General features: G+C 42.5%; 1 protein-coding gene across 1 annotated transcript in view; it reads right to left on the bottom strand.

The window, feature by feature from the left end:
• Nucleotides 1-20,228, bottom strand: part of shank2b (SH3 and multiple ankyrin repeat domains 2b) — a 202,950-nt gene that overhangs the window by 167,739 nt on the left and 14,983 nt on the right. The window contains exons 5-7 of the mRNA XM_086295555.1: nucleotides 12,042-12,193; nucleotides 11,263-11,430; nucleotides 7,473-7,589 (exon numbers count right to left, since the gene is read on the bottom strand). Coding sequence (XP_086151681.1) covers nucleotides 7,473-7,589; nucleotides 11,263-11,430; nucleotides 12,042-12,193 — 437 coding nt within the window. The remainder of the gene's footprint in view (nucleotides 1-7,472; nucleotides 7,590-11,262; nucleotides 11,431-12,041; nucleotides 12,194-20,228) is intronic.

Raw genomic sequence — 20,228 nt, 5'->3', positions numbered from 1 at the left:
TCCTGGGATACACCAGGCGCCCATAGTTCAACATCAGAACATCATTTCCATGATGAAAAACTTGTAAAGAGACTGCTACAAAAGGGAAGGAAATCACACTGTATTCAGTTTGTATGCAGTCATAGCAGAACCGAAAACGGTGGAGTCAGCAACAAAAGCAGGAGTGCATATATTAGCACACAGGAGCACACAGCATTTAAAATAGTTAAATCAGTTCAGTGAGATACTGTAATGTACCTGTCAGCAGGAAATAGAGGGTTGCATTCACGGCCACCTTTTCTTTTCTTATTTTTTCCAGTTGAAAGACTTTTATACAGTATAACAGAGAAATGATCATATACTGTATGCAACCATTAGGTTAAAACTAGTTAGGGCTGTCAGAGTTGGTAAATGGTATGATACTTACACAGGGCTTTTCTACTCTACTTGACAACATGCCTCATTCACCCACTCACACAAACACTTTTTTGTACACCTACACAACAAGTCAAAAGTTTGGACACACCTTCTCATATAACGGTTTTCCTTTATTTTCATGACATTGTAGATTCTCACTGAAGGCATATAGTAAGCAAAGAAGTGTGAAATGTTTTATATTTTAGATTCTTCAAAGTAGCCACCCTTTGCTTTGGTTTTCTGCTTTGTTGCGCTCATTAAGGGAAGCTCATGAAGCTTCATGGGTGTAGAGGTCATCTGGTCACCTTTTCTGTGTTGTACAAAGACACGGTGGGTGGAACCAAAGATCTCAAATTTGGACTCATCAGATTTTTCACTGGTCTAATGTCCATACCTCGTGTTTCTTTGCCCAAACAAATCTCTTCTGCTTGTTGCTTTTCCTTAGTCGTGGTTTCTTAGCAGCTATTTGGTCATGAAGGCCTGATTCATGCAGTCTCCTCTGAGCCATTGATGTAGAAATATGTCTGCTACTGGAACACTGTGTGGCATTTATCTGGGCTCTGATCTGAGGTGCTTGGGGCGGTCCTCATGTGAGCCAGTATTATTGTAGCTCTTGATGGTTTTTGTCAGTGTACTTGGAGACACGTTCAAAGTTTCAGAAATTTTCCAGACTAACTGACTGACCTTCAGTTCTTAAATGTAATGATGGACTGTCATTTCCCTTCACTTAGCTGATTGGTTCTTGCCATAATATGAATTCTAACAGTTGTCAACTAGAGCTGTCAGCTGTGTACCAACCTGACTTCTGCACAACACAACTGATGGTCCCAACCCCATTAGGAAGGCAAGAAACTCCACAAATGAACCCTGATAATGCACACCTGTGAAGGGAAACAATTTCAGGGGACTGCATCATGACGCTTACTGAGAGAAGACCACGAGTTTGCAGTGCTGTCAACAAAGCAAAGGGTGGCTACTTTGAGGAATCTAAAATTTAAGACATATTTATTTATCCATTGATAAATAACTCTACATATGGAGGCAAATTGTGAACATTGTAGTGAAGACATTAATACTTTGAGTTTTTTAATAAAATGCACCCCATTACCTGGCGTGGTAATGCAAACATTATTGCACAGCAGTCAAAGTGTATACAAAGTGAAGAGCAGTGTTGGGACTAACGCGTTATTAAGTAACGCGTTACAGTAACTACGTTATTATTGTGGTAACGAGCACGGTAACTAGTTATTATGCCAAAATCAGGAACGCGTTAGTCGTTACTGGGATTTAGATAGGTTCGTTACTCGTTACTTCGTGTGGTGGCTATCGCGGAGCTTCCACAGATTCAGTAACATTAGCAAGTGGTGGAAGCCAGCAGGTGGATGAAGGAAAAGGGACGCAGAAGGAAAAGAGACCCGAGGCGGCCGCCGGTCCAAGTGTGAACTGAACTTCAGGTAAGAAGTTATGACCTGCAGTCTCTCTGGGTCAGATATAAACCAAGTTTAGGCGGAGTTTATTTTCGTTATTCTGACTTTTTCCGTACTGCGTGCTAGCTAGCATGACGGAGTTTCTATACAGCTGGGTGGTGCTATGAAGTTAATGATGTTGAACTTTTATTTTGTTCATAAGTTATTAGAGTTGCCAACCGTCCCGTCTGGTATTCAGAGAAAATATTACGCGTTTCTTATTGAGGTGAAAAGGAACAGTTTGTCCCGTAATTCAGCTACAATGAAAAAGGCACAAAGCTGGAGTTATTCTGTGTCTTTGCTGCACAGCTGCCTCTTCTTCTCTCATTCTCCACCCTCCCTCTCCTGTTTCTACTTCAATCATGAAACTGATCAATGATCAGCTGATCAGCTCTCTTGTTTGTTTATCGCTCACTTTGCGCCGAAAGAGGAAACCAGCGGATGTCGCGCTAAACAACAGCAGCACGTTTAAGCTTGATCAGCTGTTGTTAGAATTTATTTAATATTAATTTCTAGTATCAGCTGATGTTTGCTGGAGCCACAGCTGTAAAGCTGCTGGTCATGATATCGGTTTGGTTATGTGATGAGAGGGAAACATGAAGATGAAACCAGGAGATGTCCTTACTGGATCATCAGAGCTGTGATGGAGAAACAGGTTTACCTTTTAGGTGACATGAATGAGTTGAAGGGAAGTTATGAACTGTTTCTGAGAGACAAATAACACCAGGATCCTTTTCTAAGTAGCTGACAGCTGGTAACTGTGCAGGGGCGGATCTAGCAAAGTGTTGCCAGGGGGGCATGTAGGGCATTAACAGGGAGAGGGGGGCACAAAGAAATACTTTTCTTTCTTATTCTCATTTAAAATATCTAGCTTTTAAAAAATAATTATCTGAATCTTACAACAAACGATTGATAGATTGATGCATATATACCATCAAAACAGTGTACATCACTGTCACAACAGTGTTTATTTTCATTCAAAGGCTTTATGATTTTTCCTATAATGGTGGGCCATTATAGGGCCATCTAGTCAAAATGCCCGGGCCAATTTTCTGTCCCAGTCCAGCCCTGTATGCAGCTCATCTGCAGTCTGGTGTTACCTACATCTTCCTGTTCAGAAGGCAGAATTTCCGAGTTCTGAGTACAATCAAAGCACCACGACTGCAGTTTTTGTGTTGGATGTAAAAGGCGCACATGACGCTGTGACGTAGGCTAGAATCATGGCAGCAGTCAATGACGGTCCAGGCGTGGGATTTCTCTCGTGGAAATATGCACATTATCTTTTCCTTTCTATTGGTAGGTGGCACAGTGCACTGTGGCAAGTAAGCAAGCTAGAAGACTGGCAAAGTTATGGAAGCAACACATTAACAAGAGAATTCTGAGTAAAACCAAAGTTACTTTCCCTAGTAACTAGTTACTTTGAAAGTAACGAGTAACTTGAAGTAACTGAGTTACTTTTGAGAGAAGTAACTAGTAATGTAACTAAGTTACTATTTTAAAGTAACTTACCCAACACTGGTGAAGAGTGATTTTATATTTCGACCAGATGTTACAAAAATAACTAACAATAATAATGCTGCAACTGCTCAATTTCAAAAGCTGTATGTGTGAAAGTTTTTTAAGTGTCCACATGCAGTTGCTTGGGTTGGCTTAATTGGTGATTTTAATTAGCCATAAGTGTGGCATGTGAATTTGAATAGCTGTCTGTCCCTGTGTGATAATCCAGTGATGTGTCCAGGGTGTACTGTGCCTCTCACACTATGGCAGCTGGGACAGGCTCCAGCCCACCCCCAAGCCTGAATTGGATCAACGGAAGACACCAAGATCTTAAACATTTGACACCCCTACGTTATAAGTTTTGAATAGGTTTTCGTTTTTGACCCATTAGTGAGGTGGCTGTTTATTGAAATCTATTTTTCATTGTTACAAAGGTTTGGTCTGCGTCCGAGCATCCCATGACGTAATTAATATGCGACATGAACGCTGCAACAAAGGTGGACATCAAGGCAAGAATATACCTGCTGCTCGGTCTGTGGCTTCTCGTCAGACTCGGGGATCATGGCGTTGTTTTTTGTGGCCATTTTCCCCGTTTCTGGGTTTCAAAAAATTTGGTTCACATATTCGGAACCCCGGCCGAGCAGGTACTTTTTAATACGTGGTACCAGGTGGTATGACGTAATGGAAAAACCCTGAAAACCATGGTGAACCATGGCAAGTCGATCTGAGTAGGTAGTAATGGAAAAGGAGCTTATCGGGTCACACTTTGAGAACCTTGGCTAGGCTGTTTTACAGAAGAAAAGATTCCCCAACCCCCAAATTATAGAGCAAGTTAATGAGGAAATAGAATCGACATTATACAGCAAACTTTAGTCTCAGTGACTGCTCAGACCAAATTCAGACCACATGTCACATTCAATCATACATTTATAAGCTTCTTTTGGATTTTTCTCAGCACATCACCCTGCAGATGAATGTTTGCTGTGGCACTGATTTTATACCAGATGCCTTCCCATGTGTCTGGGTTTGGGACTGGCACTCAGAGTACATTGGTTTTGGGCCCCCTAGATTATGTCTTGAAATCTTTTGCATATAAAGAAAACTATCACACCACAGAGCCACACTCTATATTACTACAGCACTTTATTCTATGCACTTAAAGCACTTTATCTGTCTCACATCCAAGGCCAGTTTAGAATGATCAATTAACTTAATGTGTACACCACTGGACACCGCTGCCCAAAGGTGAACAGAGGTAGTGTATGTACAAATTTCATCTGTTCTCTGCAATCCTTCCTCCAACCACAAGCATCACCACCCCAACAACCGCACTCCAAACCCCACTGACAACTTCACTATGCATATGGTTCATATACTGATATGGAGTTTTAAGCTGTTGTCCATAAAGAACACAGTCTCTTGTAAAAATAACAGGAAAGCTGAAAGGATTTAAATAGTCACCTTTCATTTGAAAACTAACTCTTTTTAAATGCTTAGAACATATTGGTTAGGTCCAAGAACTGCTACTGAAAAATTCTTTGTAACAGAGTAGCAGAATTATTTGGAGCTTACAATTTAGAACTGATAAATGTACAACTTCTGACAAAATTCACATGTAATTCTCTGGATGTGTTGGTGGTCAAATCATTAAACATCTGAAATGTGCTAAATGAAAACTAATCCCTCTTCATAGCTTTCAGTGTTATCTGTCGTGTAATGGAGAACTGTATACCTCTCACACAGAAGTGGCAGACTCGAAAATGAACTTTTTCATCAAGACTGGAAAATGTGAAATGATTATCATTAAATTTAGGCTATGAAGAGATAAGAAGTACAATGTAACTAAATTTCCCATTGCACTAATCTTATGAACCTGTCATTGGAGTTGGGGAATGGTTCATATGTCTTTTTTCTTGTTCTGCAATCAGCTGACTTCAGTGCGTGTGCATTAAGGAGAAACGAGCTGTCTGCAGCTTCTGAGCAGTAATGAATATTACTTAAAGCTTTATTAAATGGTAAATGACCTGTATTTATATAGTGCTTTAAAAGTCCCTAAGGACCCCAAAGCGCTTTACACAACCAGTCATCCATCCATTCACACACTGGTGATGGCAGCTACATTGTAGCCACAGCCACCCTGGGGCGCATTGACGGAGGCGAGGCTGCCGGACACTGGCACCACCGGGCCTTCTGACCACCACCAGTAGGCAACGGGTGAAGTGTCTTGCCCAAGGACACAACAACCGAGACTGTCCAAGCCGGGGCTCGAACCGGCAACCTTCCAATTACAAGGCGAATTCCCAACTCTTGAGCCACGATCGCCCCAATTATTAAATGAAAGGACAACAATACGATGGTGCAAAGTACACCCAGGACATAAAGAACTATCCACTTCCGCTGACATGATATAAACTCTTTCAAGCACTAGCATGGACAGCATGCTTACACAAAATGGCAAATATTCCAGAATGATGTTAAAGCTGGAATATTGTATCACGGCAAAGCGTGTAATAAACATGCTGGTAAACCATTTGTACTTGAAATGGACATGCATACTGAATTTGCAGTACCAGCAGGGGGAGCCAATATTTAAAGCCAAGAAGTCGCTAATGACCAAGTAATGTCAGTGTCACTTTGTCATATAAACAATTATGCTAGGTGGATAATGTGTGTTTTCATGTAAATGTCTCAGTGACGTCTCTCTAAATGCTTTCCCATGGTCTTTGGAATTAGCTTGAAACAAAATAGCCACCTCCACTTGTACTGGAGCATATTCCAACTTAAGCATGCTTTCCCATCTCATGCTAATGAGAAGCAAAGCACGACACACACAGGGTGGGCATTAGACCCTTTGCCGTGATACTGAGTTGAGACCAGCCAGCTGCCAGAGCTTGAACGTCAACGGGTACAGAAGCAGTAATGACAAGTCAGGTTTGTAGCTTCATAGACAACGTTTTTGTTCCTTTGCTGTTAAATATGTTTTGAGCTTGTTGCTTTTATTTTTGTGTTCTTGAACAAAAATATCCAGTTTTTCCTCATTAGGACAGAGATTTGATTCACTTAATTTATAATTATGTGACAATGCATCTCAGCCATCTTACAGAGTAATGCAAAACTAATGTAATACAACACAACAGTCACAACATTAATGCGTATTTAAAATGAAAGTTATCCAGATTCACAAACCACAAAAATGTGGGATCAACCAATCTGAATAGCAGATGGATTTCAAAATAAGCCAGGCTGTAGGTGTAGCACCAGGAATATACCAACCACAGAACACACAAAATACACACTCAATGTGTGTATATAAAATAATTAACCTACATGTTTTAAGCAGAGAATAAGACACAGAGTAAGCTCAAACTTTCAAATGATTGTTTTTATTAGCACACAGCTAAATTCAGAAGCTACTACTTCTAGTATAAAAGCTAGAGTTTTACACCAGATACCATCCCTGATGCAATCCCAAAGGATTGTGTCTTTGGCTGGAAACACAATTTTTACTCACAAATTTAACACAAATGGAGACGCCAGGCATAAAGCAAAAGTAACCCATGCAAAATAGACGACTGATGGTTTAGCTGCAAATTTTTGCAAATTTGCAAATGCCGCAAATTTTGCAGCATTTAGGTGCATTTAAATATTGCACTTCCTCTCTCTTTCACCACAACTTTGTCTCTGATCTAGAGGGTGCACGTACACATTTACTTGTGCCTCTGATGTGCCTGTTATAGAAACTGTGATGAGAGCATACTGTCTGTGAGTGAGTCACACCTAATGTGTGGATTCTGGCCAAATCACTCCTTTACTGTTTCACACAGGGAAAGAGGTTTGGAAAGTTTTTTCCCTTAATAAATGAAATCATCATTTCACACCTATTTGCATAGGTTATCTCTGACTAATATTAAAAATCAGGAACGGGGCAAAAATGTTTTTACGGCACTGTGTGCCTGCACGTATGAATAAGACACTCAGAGTGGCAAAAATGTTAAAATGCCAAAAAAATACCCTGAAAATGGATTTGAATAAGAAATCAATATTAAATCTACATTAACCCTAATAGAGCTCCAGTTCATGAACTGTCAACATATGTAATCGCCCACGGCTCACCTGGTTGTATAGGGCACAGATGTGTAGAGCAGCATTTCCCGAGGCATTCTGGGCGCCCATGTCTGCTCCATAGAACAACAGATGCTCCAGGTGCTGCACATGGCCATGACGACAAGCCTGCACATACACAAAAAAGTCAATTGACGCTTCCACTCGAGAGAAGTTGCAGTAAAATGCCTCCAACACTAGATGTCAGTGTGCTGCAAAGGAGATAACATCAAAATGAGACGCAGCTGTACCCTCAGTTTGAACCCAGTCATGAAAAGATGGAAGGATAGGATGAGAGGAGGAAGGCTTAAATAAATCCGATAGCAAATCAAAATGCAACAGAATGTACAAATGAAGCCATCTGGTGTTAAAAAACAGACTGAGGAGGAAGTTACTGCGCTCATAAACCAATTTCCTCGTCAATATCAGTGAAGTTAGGAGTTATAGTGACGGGTGCCAGTTATTGTGTGAGGAAGAGCTTATTGTGAAATGGCCTATTTACTCTGGAGCTTCTTTGAGAGACTGATGGGTCTGTCAGAGGAGAAGATCAATAACTGCTCATCAACTAAAGCATGTTACAGTGAAAAGAAATTCATTATTACAGTATTCAGTATCACGCATCTAAACCCTTTCACTGGGCTCATCTTTTTGTCGTTTTTGTAACATATAATATTGAAAAGCCTAGAGCACGTGGTCCTGTGCACGTGTTCAGAATTTTGAAAAATTGTTTCAAAATTCACCAAATTTGTTTTGAATAAAGACTTGACACAGGAGCCAACACTCATGGGAAATCCAACAAATACAATAAGGAAAATGGTCTGGGAAGCATTGGGGACTCCAGCCCTGAGATCTCATATGAAATCTGGCACTAAACAAGCTCATGAACATTTTTCTGTATTAAATGTTTTGCTAAGTGAAGAATCCTAATATTACAAGTTTTACCATCATAACATACTTACATTACCTAAAGTAGTCACTATGTAGAGTGGCCTTATTCAGAATGACACACACACACACACACACACACACACACACACACACACACAGATACTGTGCCTGCATTAGGCTGGAGCCACTCTTTGGGGGTTATGGCTCAAAAACACTCCTATTACCAACTGCTCCTGATGTTACTTCAGCTCTTGGTACTTGACTTTTTTCCAGTGCTTCTTCATTCTGATGCTGCTGTGTAATGTCTGCTGGGTTGTCACATCTATTGCAAATTCTATCTTCTGCTCCTTGTCAGCTGCCACTGTGTTTGACTGGTTTGCCAGCAGCTCCTCTTCTGTCTGGGGTCCCACAGGATCTTAGCCCCGCTGTTCTCAACCATCTTTGGTGGTGTCTCCTATCAGGAATTGGGGATATCCTAATCCACATGTGCCGCAGATGTTCCGGTGCACTTTTGCATCCACTTGATTGTTCCTCCCAGTGAACGCTGAGAGGCAGATTACATCCTACTACTATTTGCTGAATACTCTCTGTGGCACCTTTGCACAGCCTGAACTTGGGTCTGTCAGCTGTGGTAATTCAATTCAATTTCATTTATTTAGCACCAAATTACAACAACAGTTGCCTCCATGCACTTAGAGACAGACTGTAGGCAGACTCCTGCCTCTCTGGATCTGGTGCTTGGGGCCTGTTCTCATGCTGCCATGATCAGGGCCTCTGTGCTTCCCACTTCTATTTCACATCACAATTTGTCTTCAGCTGTGTGATGTACACTTTGAGCAGCTTATCTTGGGGGGAGATTTTATTCCTATTGTTTGAGCTTCCTTCTTGGCATCTATCTTAGCTTTTGTGGGTATTTGGCTATGGCTGACCGTCCATCTTCATCATGCTTCCCTACTTATAACTGTTCTCTTTGTCCACTATCCTGCCTTCTGGTATCTCCATATATTCAGTCCAGATCACTGCGGGCGATCGTGGCTCAAGAGTTGGGAGTTCGCCTTGTAATCGGAAGGTTGCCGGTTCGAGCCCTGGCTTGGACAGTCTCGGTCGTTGTGTCCTTGGGCAAGACACTTCCCCCGTTGCCTACTGGTGGTGGTCAGAGGGCCCAGTGGCGCCAGTGTCCGGCAGCCTCGCCTCTGTCAGTGCGCCCCAGGGTGGCTGTGGCTACTATGTAGCTGCCATCACCAGTGTGTGAATGTGTGCGTGAATGGGTGGATGACTGGATATGTAAAGCGCTTTGGGGTCCTTAGGGACTAGTAAAAGCGCTATATAAATACAGGCCATTTACCATTTACTTTCCCTATATTTGCAACCATTTGGCCAATGCTCATGGATCAGTGAGTTGATGTCTTGCCCACTCCTGGCATACAGTTTGATGTCATCCATATACAGAAGGCAGGTGATGGTCACTCCAATCCTGAATCTATTTCCATATGAATGTCAGTCCCTGTACTTTGACCCTCTGGACTGTGGGAGGAAGCTGGAATACCAGAGAGAACTCATGGAAACTTCACACAGAAAGGTAGAGATGGTAGAGTGAAAGTCAGGAGCTTTTTGCTGTGAGGCAACAGTACTAACCACCGGGCCACCATACTGTACACCCTGAAGGTGAGCGGTGGAGCAGATAGAGAAAGCCTCCAACTACGCCAACAGGGTGCTTCTCTTCCATGAGAAGGAGCCGGTCTCACGTCTAAGAACAATCAAACCCTACTTCCTGATGGACCTGATGGCATCGCTCATCCAGGACCGGAGGCAGTCCTGGAGCTGGCTCTTAGGATGAGCACGGCCAACACAGACCCTTTCAAAGATAACCTACTTGAAATCTATCTATCAAATTCAAAAGATGGTGATATAAACATTAGTTCTCAGGGGAAAGGGGAGTTTTTTTATTTTCCTTTTTATTCTTTCTTATTCTGGGATGAATCGAGGAAAACTTTTAACTGTTTAACTGACTGAACATTGTTTTAATGCAACTTGGACAAATAAAAGTTGCTTCAAAATAACTATCAAAAAAGCATTTCTCTGCCAAGTACCAAGAACTGGTCTAGAAGAAATGTAACATAAAGCTTTAATATCTCCCCAATAGGCTTGTGTTATTATTGTGTTATTATTATTATGCTGAAGTTAAATTATGTGATAAAAAATGATCTTTATGTGAAGAGATAATAATTGGCTTCTTGATGGTTCTTTTGGGATAGAACTATAAAATAAAATAATTTCTTCTCAGAGACCAATACAATTCATTTCAAGATCAATTAATCTGTCAAGCGCCAACAATACAATAAAGCCATTACTGTCCAGTGAAGGGATAACATTCTTGTGTCCATGAAGTTTGTTACATTACTAACGCTCAGTGCTTTGTTTGCCTGTTAGCATGAAACATACCAGCGTATGGTGTTCGTTACGTTCCTTGATGGCATTTTCCAGAATTTTATGGATTAGTAAAGAAAACTTTACAGTCTGAGCCACCATCAGCCATCCTATACATGTAATTGTTAACTGACAGCAGAGTGTTATCATGTCTGAAATGGGACAGTTGGGGGAGGGCAGAGTTTTTGACAGCTCCGCAAGGATAACGAGATGTAAGGAATCTGATAAAGCAGATGGCTTGAACGCAACCTCACACACGCTTTGTGGAGATGCTCACAGTTTGTTACTGCTGCAGAGTGGCTCTCTTTAAATGCCTTTATCTACTTCAACGGGTAACAGCTGCCAAGACAGTCGCCCACAGCCGGAGAAAGGCTATGTGTGTGCGTGCCTTACTAATACAAGCTGTTCCAAATAACCACAGAGGAAATTTTTTTAAATCTATTTTTATGTGCGTGTCTAGAGGTGCACGTCGTGCACAGGGTCGTACCTGGTGAACTTCATGCCAGCCGTTCTCGTCTTGGCAACACACAGAAGCGTGGTGGTTCAGTAGAAGCTCGCAGCAGCCTGGGTCCCCACCCACCACCACACTGTGATACAGGGGAGTCAGACCCCGGCTGTCCTTGTAGTCTGGAGAAGCTCCCAATTCTAGCAGCGTCTAAGGATGGACAGGTAAGAAAGTTAGACAGGTAGCTGCTACATTAGTATAAAGCAGATAAGCTGTGATTCTTTCTTTGCAAAGAGCTCGCAAACCTGCACACGTGCTGTGTGCAAATGTGAGTGATATTTCAGTTCACCTAAAGTCACAGGAGTCACTAAAACAGTTTTCTGGAACCAAGTTTCTTTAACATTTACATAAATTTATAATCAAAATATTTTTACAGACTCAAAGCTGTTAAAAGCTGATATAAAAGCTGATGCATGTGCACATGACACACACACACATACCATTATGAAACTGACTGTCCATTGTGAGATTTCAACGATAAAACACATTTTGTTTCTCTTGCAGAAGTCTTGTCTACACTCACCTATAGCCTTCACTTCACGAGTACAAGTACAGTTAGAGGCATCATCCCTTAATCAGCTCAACATGCTGTGAAATGACAGGTCTGCATGCATTAAGAATGCATGTCGGTTACGTTGCAGCAAAACATCTTCGAGCATGATCTATCAGCTGTCAGACTTTCATTGGGCTTCTAACACAAAGAAAGCCAGCAATGCACAAGTAAGCAAGTGCTAAACAAATGAAAGGAGAGGAACCTTCACCGTGAGTATAATCTGGTTCTTCGACCTTGCAGCTTTGTGAAGAGCAGTCATGCCATCTTTTGCCCTGAAGTCCAAATGAGCTCCTCCATTCTTCAGCACCTTTATGATCTCCCCCGCATTGTCCAGGTGAGCTGCAAATGTCAATGGGCTCTCTAGAAAAACAAGAAATAACAACAACAAATAAATATTTTAATGACTGAAATTCTGTCTGGAAAGAAGAGAGAGTGAAGAAAAAGAAAGTGCAGACTGAAAACTCAAGGGACAGCATGTGTGCTATCATTCAAACCACATTTTAAGATTTGCTTTTACTTTAACACTTTAGGACACCTGAGAAAATTAGCACTTGTTAAGTGGTATAAGCAGGCATTGTAAAGTGAAATCTGCTGCTGATGAACCCAATGAAAGTCATGAACCAAAATGCACTGATCAAATAATATTCTTCTTCTGTATACTCTGCACTTGGTTTCAGGCAGGTTTTTCCACTTATGGTTTTGATGATGAAGAATTGGAATCAGAATAGGCTGTATCCGGTCTTTACGTCTGACGTCATTAGCCCTTTCTGGGTCCAAACTCCACGTCAGGTCAAACAAACACTGCAGCATCACTCAGAGTTAAAAACTGTCTAAATTCTTTCATTTTTAATAAAATGATCAGCGTTGCTGCTTTACCAGGTGCAACAATTAAGTTTAACATCCAGGCATCCATGAAAACAGAATTTATTAAATTTAACAGAGTTAGAAGTTAGCAGGAAGTTAGCTCGCTAGTTTCCACCTAAGCATGATATAGCATGTTCTGACTGAGAGATTTCTAGAAAAATTCAAACGTACAGCTCTGCTATCACTTCCAACATAAATGAAGACAGAAAACTAAACAGCAGTGACGTTTGTAGCGTTACTGAAGTTGGACTAGCTGGTATATAATGATGTGCCACGTGATCGCTAGCGACACAGCTATGTTAGCATAACATAAACACAGTGAAGCTGGAGGATGAACGCTAACTTCTTTCCACTCGATAAAAGTTAACGTGAGGGTTCCTGATGGTTAGAGACAAATGCAATCGCATGGCAGGATGCTATAAACAGACCAAACTTCAGTCAGGAGAACAACTGAGATAATCCATCCACAATACGAGGTTAGTCATTCATATACTGTTGCATGGGCTGGGCTGTAGTTACATCGTAAGGGTTTAAAAACGGAGCTTTAAAATGAACAGTGATGATAAAAACTGAGGGAGGTGACAGTGATCATTGACTGTTTTTAGGGGCTTTTTCAGATTAAATAGAACAAGATACAAAGCACTTAAACATGTTAGAAACACAAGTCTTAATAAACGCGTAGTAAACGAGTAGTTTGGACCTGGAAGCAGGATTCATCACGTCATCACTTAAAGACTGAACTGACCAAGTATGTGTACAAATATGTAACAGAGTAGACGATAGACACGACTGACAGTTTGACATCAACATGACAATGGTGCAGAGTACAAAGATGCTGGAATAAATAAAAATGTGCATCAGCTTCTGCTTGGCTCATTTTTGTCCTTAATAAATCCAAAACTGACTCCCAGCTGCACGGTGCATTTTAACAAGATGTGTTTTGTGATGGTCTCGTGCATTTGGCTTCTTTTAGACTCACTCTTAGTACAAATAACACTTGACTGTAGTAAACTGGTGGATATACAAGTTTGAATGGACCTATACTTACATACTAAAATGAGGTAAATATATACGTGCTTCAGAAAGCGCAATCTGAATTTCAATGAGAGCGCTCTCATGTATACTTTCTGATGCAACATTTGGGAGTTTGTAAATTTTCATATTGCTTTTTTCACCATTCCATAATTCAAGTGGGGTTTCAGCACACCTTTCAGCGCTTACAGTCGAGGTTCAGGTTGTTACCTCATTTAAACTGACATGAAGCGGGCCGATAAAAACAGGTCAGTTCGCTGTCAAGACTAATTAGAGTAGTAAGGGATAAACTTTGAGGTGATTTAAACATCGACGAATGTTTCTCAATTAGGTCATCAAAATAAGACACTTTAGCAACAGCTGTGACCCAGTTTGATGATATATCAAACAGTCATGCTCAATCATTTTTAAACTGACACAGAAATCATCTATGGAAAGCATGTATGATTTTTCTGTAGTTATGTCAAAATAAATGATTTCATTCCAGCCAGCAGCAGTTCTTTCAGTTACCTTATTATATTGAGAGATAATACTGTCTCCTGCACACTTGTGTAAGTTTAGTTTGTCATTCTTGTAAAAATGTCACATGTGAGAAATATTGTTGTGGCAGAGCAGAGCCCAGTGTAGTGAAACTGGATAAGAGCGACCAAAAATTCAGTCGCTATGTTTGTTGTGACAAAGAGTCATGAGCACTTTTTGAGAGTGGGAAAGCTATTTCTCGCCTTGTACCAAAATGAATGGCACCAAGTGGGTAAGTGGCAGCTTCTGAAGGGATGGAAATGAGGCTTGATTTGTCCTACTGTGCTGACAGTGCAGACATGGGGAGCTAGACGAAGACGAGTGATTTTATTTTGTTTCTGCGATCACGTGGAGCTTTTGCTCACTGGCTGTAATCAATAGCTGGTACGAGCTGAGTCCTGAACACCAGAGACGCCTCTTCCTCTAAGCAGCAAGACATTCATTTAACAATAGCGCCCAACAGCTCTCAAAGCCCAATATGATAACCTCAATTCTCTGCCTAATAACCTCTTCTGCTCTTCTGCTCTTCACTCCATCTTTATTTGCCTTGGTAGACCATTTTTATGGCCAGTCTGTCCACTCAATACTGACCATGTTAAGCTCTCCAGCACTGGACATATTCATTAAGTGGACATAAATAAACATAATTGTCATCCTTAACAATCAGGTGAGTCAACAGCACTTAAATCGGTGCTTACCAAATGATTGGAGAGAGGTTTTTTGTGGGGGGTTGAACAACAATAAGGTCGACAGACGTGATCCCTTCTTACAAAAGGGTCTTCTGCTTTCTTTTGTTTTTTTAAAGGAAAAAGAGCAGCTTGATGTTTCTTCCTCACAGGCGGTTCTTCTAAAGTCCTCACGGTCTGATTAGCATCCTCTCAGGGGCAAGTACAGCTGAACCATGAGTGATTCTCTGTGCCATAGTAATACATGCCCTCCAGAAGCTCAGATCTCAGTGTAAATGTCTCCTCTTCCTCCTTGTTGTTTTTTTTTTAGCAAAAGCTTTGAGAGTTTTCTGTCAATCCCATTGTGGTGTGAATAAGGCACGGCGGGACCACAGATCATCATTTAGAGCCATTTATTGTCATCAGCTGCAGCTCTTAAGCTGCCAGCCGCACATCACACCACAACTTACAACACACAACCCCTGCTCCCCCGGTTTTACCACGCCGGGTGTGATTGCAGATGCCGTGCAGGTGCGTCTGCACGACATCACCGACAACGCCTCACCACGCACCCCCATCGCCTGATTGAGGCCAGGGAGCCATCCGGCCAGACCTACTCCCCCAACCAGTTTCCAACCCGGTGACAGGACTGTGTCTCTTCTGGCAAGCTGGCACAACCCCGCGGGCATGGTCGTGAGCCCCTGCTCACAGGGACCTGTGCAGATGTCCGGCATGCACTGGCCTCTGGTGGATGTGAGGCTGGTCTGGCGAGCACGCCGATCTCAAGCTTGGTGCACGCCAGCTCCAATCGAGCAGGCTCCCCTGGCTCTGGGACCTCCGTTTCCTCTGTCACCGCCGCCACTCCCGGCTCGATCAGCCACTCCTCTTCCTCCGGCCGGAGCAGACCCCTGCTCCCCTGTGTTTTACCACGGCGGGCGTGATTGCAGATGACGTGCAGGTGCGTCCGCACGGCATCGCCGACCATGCCTCACCACACCCATTAACTGTTGAATCTGTACTGAGCTGGAGAGTGGGTGATATTTTAGTGAAAGGCTGATAGGACCAGTGCTTAGAGCAGCTGGTCCTAGCACACTTCAAATCCTGTCTCCCCCCACCCTGGACCCCCACCAATTCGCATACCGCCAGAACAGGAGCACAGAGGATGCAGTCTCCATCGCACTGCACTCTGTCCTCTCACACCTGGACAACAACAACACCTACGCCAGATGCTTTTTATAGACTTCAGTTCAGCATTCAATACAATCCACCCCTCACAACTCATCAGGAAACTGACAGACCTGGGCATCAGTTCCCTCATCTGCAAATGGTTACTGGACTTCCTGACCAACCGCCCCCAACATGTCCGGCTGGATAACCGCTGCTCATCTACAATCACGATGAACACCGGTGTACCACAAGGCTGTGTGATGAGCCCTTTCCTCTACTCCCTCTTCACCCACGACTGCAGACCTGCCGGTGGTTCTAACACCATCATTAAGTTTGCAGATGACACCACGGTGACCTACAGGGAGGAGGTGGATCGTCTGGGTGAGTGGTGTGACACAAACAACCTGCTGCTTAACACTGAGAAGACCAAGGAGCTCATCGTGGACTACAGGAGCAATGCTGACCCACATCCGCCCATCTACATTAAGGGGACGGCTGTGGAGCGTGTGAGCAGCTTCAAGTTCCTGGGAGTCCACATCTCCGAGGATCTGATCTGGACGACCAACTGCTCCAAGCTGGTCAAGAAGGCTCACCAGCGCCTCTTCTTCTTGAGGACTCTGAGGAAGAACCACCTGTCCTCAGACATCCTGGTGAACTTCTATCGCTGCACCATCGAGAGCATCCTGACCAACTGTATAACAGTCTGGTACGGGAACTGCTCTGCCTCGGACCGGAAGGCGTTGCAGAGGGTCGTGAAAACTGCCCAGCGCATCGCCGGAGCACCACTTCCTGCCATAAAAGACATCTACAGGAAGCGGTGTCTGAAAAGGGCTGGGAAAATCATCAAAGACCCCAGTCACCCATCACATGGTCCAAGTTCTGCGGTTGTGAGGCCGGTTGGATGTGCTGCCATATTCTCTGAAATGCCTGTGGAGACGGCTTATGGTTGAGAAATGAACATTCAATGCACGGGCGACAGATCTGGTTGACATTCCTGCTGTCAGCATGCCAATTGCACGCTCCCTCATTGCTTGTGGCATCTGTGGCATTTTGCTGTGAGACAAAACTGCACATTCCAGGGTGGCCTTTTGTTGTGGGCAGTCTGAGGTACACCTGTGCACTACTCATGATGTCAGATCAGCATCCTGATGTGGCACACCTGTGAGGTGGGATGGATTACCTCAATATGGCAGATGTGCCCACTACCACACATTTGGACTGATTTGTGACCACTGTTTGGGAGGGATGGTTATATTGTGTATCTGGAATGAATTTTAGGTCTCTACGTCCATCCCATGGGGAATGGGAGCAAAAACAAAGGTGTTGCGTTTATATTTTTGTTGAGTGTATAAGATCCTGTTTTAGGTAATGTCCATCTGCTGTGGATTTTTTTCAAGAACATACGGCACACCATGCTGAGATGCGGCAAATGTTTGGCTAGCAGCACTTGGGAATCATCTTGTTGGTGCAAAAATGCAATTGTATGCCAATTATATGCTTGTGTTATTACTGTTAATCGATCATTTTAATCACTGCCTTGCTTGCTGTTAAAAGTGATTTTTCTGAGAACCCTTGAGTGGTGTCTGTGGCATAATTACTTTAAGGCAATAACTTGATAGTAATGGAAAGATCACGGAGCAAGCCTTTGGTAAATGAACATGACCACTCACAGAGGAATAATAATACGCATACCTCTAATGCAACTTTATTTCAGTTTTAGGTCCGTCACCATCTGCAGTTAAGGTATTTAAAGGCCTTGCCATATTTTAAGAATATATCATCAATAAAAATAAATAGATAAGCACAACCTTTCAGAATTATAGGAAACCCCAGATGTACATGATGTATTTGACATGTCCTTCATTTCCTATTTTCCCTGAACACGTCTCATCCTATTCCATATTTTTCTGTTTTCACAGTCAGCAGGCAAAATGTTTCTGGACAACCACAGGCAGCGTGCATGTGCTTCCTGTTATATAACAAACGAATATTGTGTGTATTTCGTTTTGGTCTTTTGAAGCTCCTGTTTAAAAAAATGTGCCTGTGTTGCTCCTGATAGATTTCTCATCTGTTTAACAGAGAACACCGATGATGTTAAGTGGAAGAAGAAGTTCCACAGCAAATTAAGTTGAGTGAACAACAGAGTGGTGCAGTGCATGCTTGGAGATTATATGTTGTTGTACTTGCGGGGTGTTAGTCTCCTCAGTCTGCTTCCAAGTGGTCCTGTGAGGACTCCTAACTATCATCCTGGCCTAGTGCAGCATGAAACACCTGCTCACTTTGATTTTATGGAACATTTGTGTGTTGAGTACACACTGACGTTAGGACATAACTCATTAGCTGGGTAGTAGCTGCCCACCCTCCATGTGTGGCTCCAAAGCCACAGAGCCATGCCTCTGGCTGGGATAACTCTATTTGCCCAGGATGGAGCAGGCAGACCTAACCCACATTTTCCTCAAGGGAATTTCTATACACCACTCACATGTTCACACCTGGAACAAAGAAAATCCTTCACTGCTGCCCACAGGGCAGTGTCCTCCACTTCAGCAGGTTTCTGAAGCAGTGCACATGTTTGGTATTTAGTGGCTCCTTTTATATTTGACACCAAGGCCAAACAGCTCTGTTTTCTCGGTTTAATTATAGAATACTTTCACAAGGCACTCTAGCTTGTCTTGAAGGGTGAGTTCAAAGCTTTTCTCGCTTTCTTTTTTGAGTTCAGCAGAATTGAATGGCTTCTTCTTTATGCCATAAAAATTACATATATATATATTTTAAAAATGCAGTGTCCCCAACATACATGTGAGTTCTTAAAAACAAAGCCTTCATTCCCCTCCATCCTCACAGATTTTTACATGTACCATTTCTAATTTAGAGTGCAACTTAGTGCCTTGACAGCCATTCAAAAATTGAACTGCCGATTGCATCGAACTGTTGCTTCTGGAAGGATGCTGCTTTCCCTACTAGTATTCCTAAAACGACAAGTCACTTAATCCTGTGCATGGAGCAGCCTCTGGTCATGATGGGACTGGAAGTAGACCCCTTGGCTTTGGTGTTGGCTTTTTTTTTTTCCAATGAAGGGCTCTCGACCTTGGTGGACCACATATGATATCTTACACAAATCAGTACTTTTTTGGCTCTGGCGTCTCCTCCCATTTAGCTACATTTTAATACATTTCTTCAACAACATTTTACAACAACAGTTATCTCAAGATCATTTCATTGTAAGAAGCTACAACATTACAGAGAATGATTCACAAATAATACTCTATGAGCGAGCAAGAACCAGTTCAACAGAACAACCCGGCTCAGGAAGGGTTGGTTAATGACATACAATATTGCAATTAATTAGAGTAAAAGGGTGAGTGGAGAAAAAAAGGCTCCGGGTGTAATGGTTAGCACTTAAACAGCACGAACCTCCAACAGTTTAACAAAGAGGCAGTTCAGGATCACCTGATTCAACTCTTTAGCAAAGAGAAATGTTCTTAAAGTTATACGAGGTCTCCGTGTCTTGAAACCAAACTGGGAGCTGGTTCGATGGGACTTTGCCTCTCATTCTGCTTATGTAAACTCTTGTAACCACACTTTTCCATTTGGATAATATGTTCCTGTGGGGGCTTCAGATACGATGGAATCTGATCACTCCGATCTTAATTCTAAATTAAATTCTCCTCGTGTATGCTTCAGGGAGCTTTTAGGACAACCTGATTATAAGGAAGTACACTTTGACCAGCCTAAAGTAAGAAATACATGGACGAGGTTTTCAGTATCTTTTAGATAAGATGCTTCTAATTTGGTATAAAATTAGCACACAAAATGGGGAACTTGAAGATCATTAAAGGGCTTTTGCATTTTTAACTTTTTAAATATAATCAAAGTCGAAAATAAAGGCAAAAAAAGGTGTGGGCATACTTGGGGACTGACTCTTTTAACTGACTCATGCCCGTCCACAGTCTGCAGAAGGTTGTAAAAGTGCCAACAAGAGGTCGCTGTGGAAGCATACTTGCTCACTTTGGGAGATTTACACAGATGTCCTGGTAAGAGCGAGGGAGAGCAGACGCTAACATCCAAAAATCCACATCTCATTTAGGTGCTACCATGAGATCCACTAATGATCCTTCCACAGGTTCATGAATGGTAAACCTTTGACT

The sequence above is a fragment of the Aulonocara sp. 'chitande type north' Nkhata Bay genome, linkage group LG1 (assembly GCF_057382095.1).
Source record: "Aulonocara sp. 'chitande type north' Nkhata Bay isolate Kocher_YH1m ecotype deep benthic linkage group LG1, A_spYH_male_GT1.1, whole genome shotgun sequence".
Classification (NCBI taxonomy): domain Eukaryota; kingdom Metazoa; phylum Chordata; class Actinopteri; order Cichliformes; family Cichlidae; genus Aulonocara; species Aulonocara sp. 'chitande type north' Nkhata Bay.
This window is presented reverse-complemented; position numbering and strand designations above follow the sequence as displayed.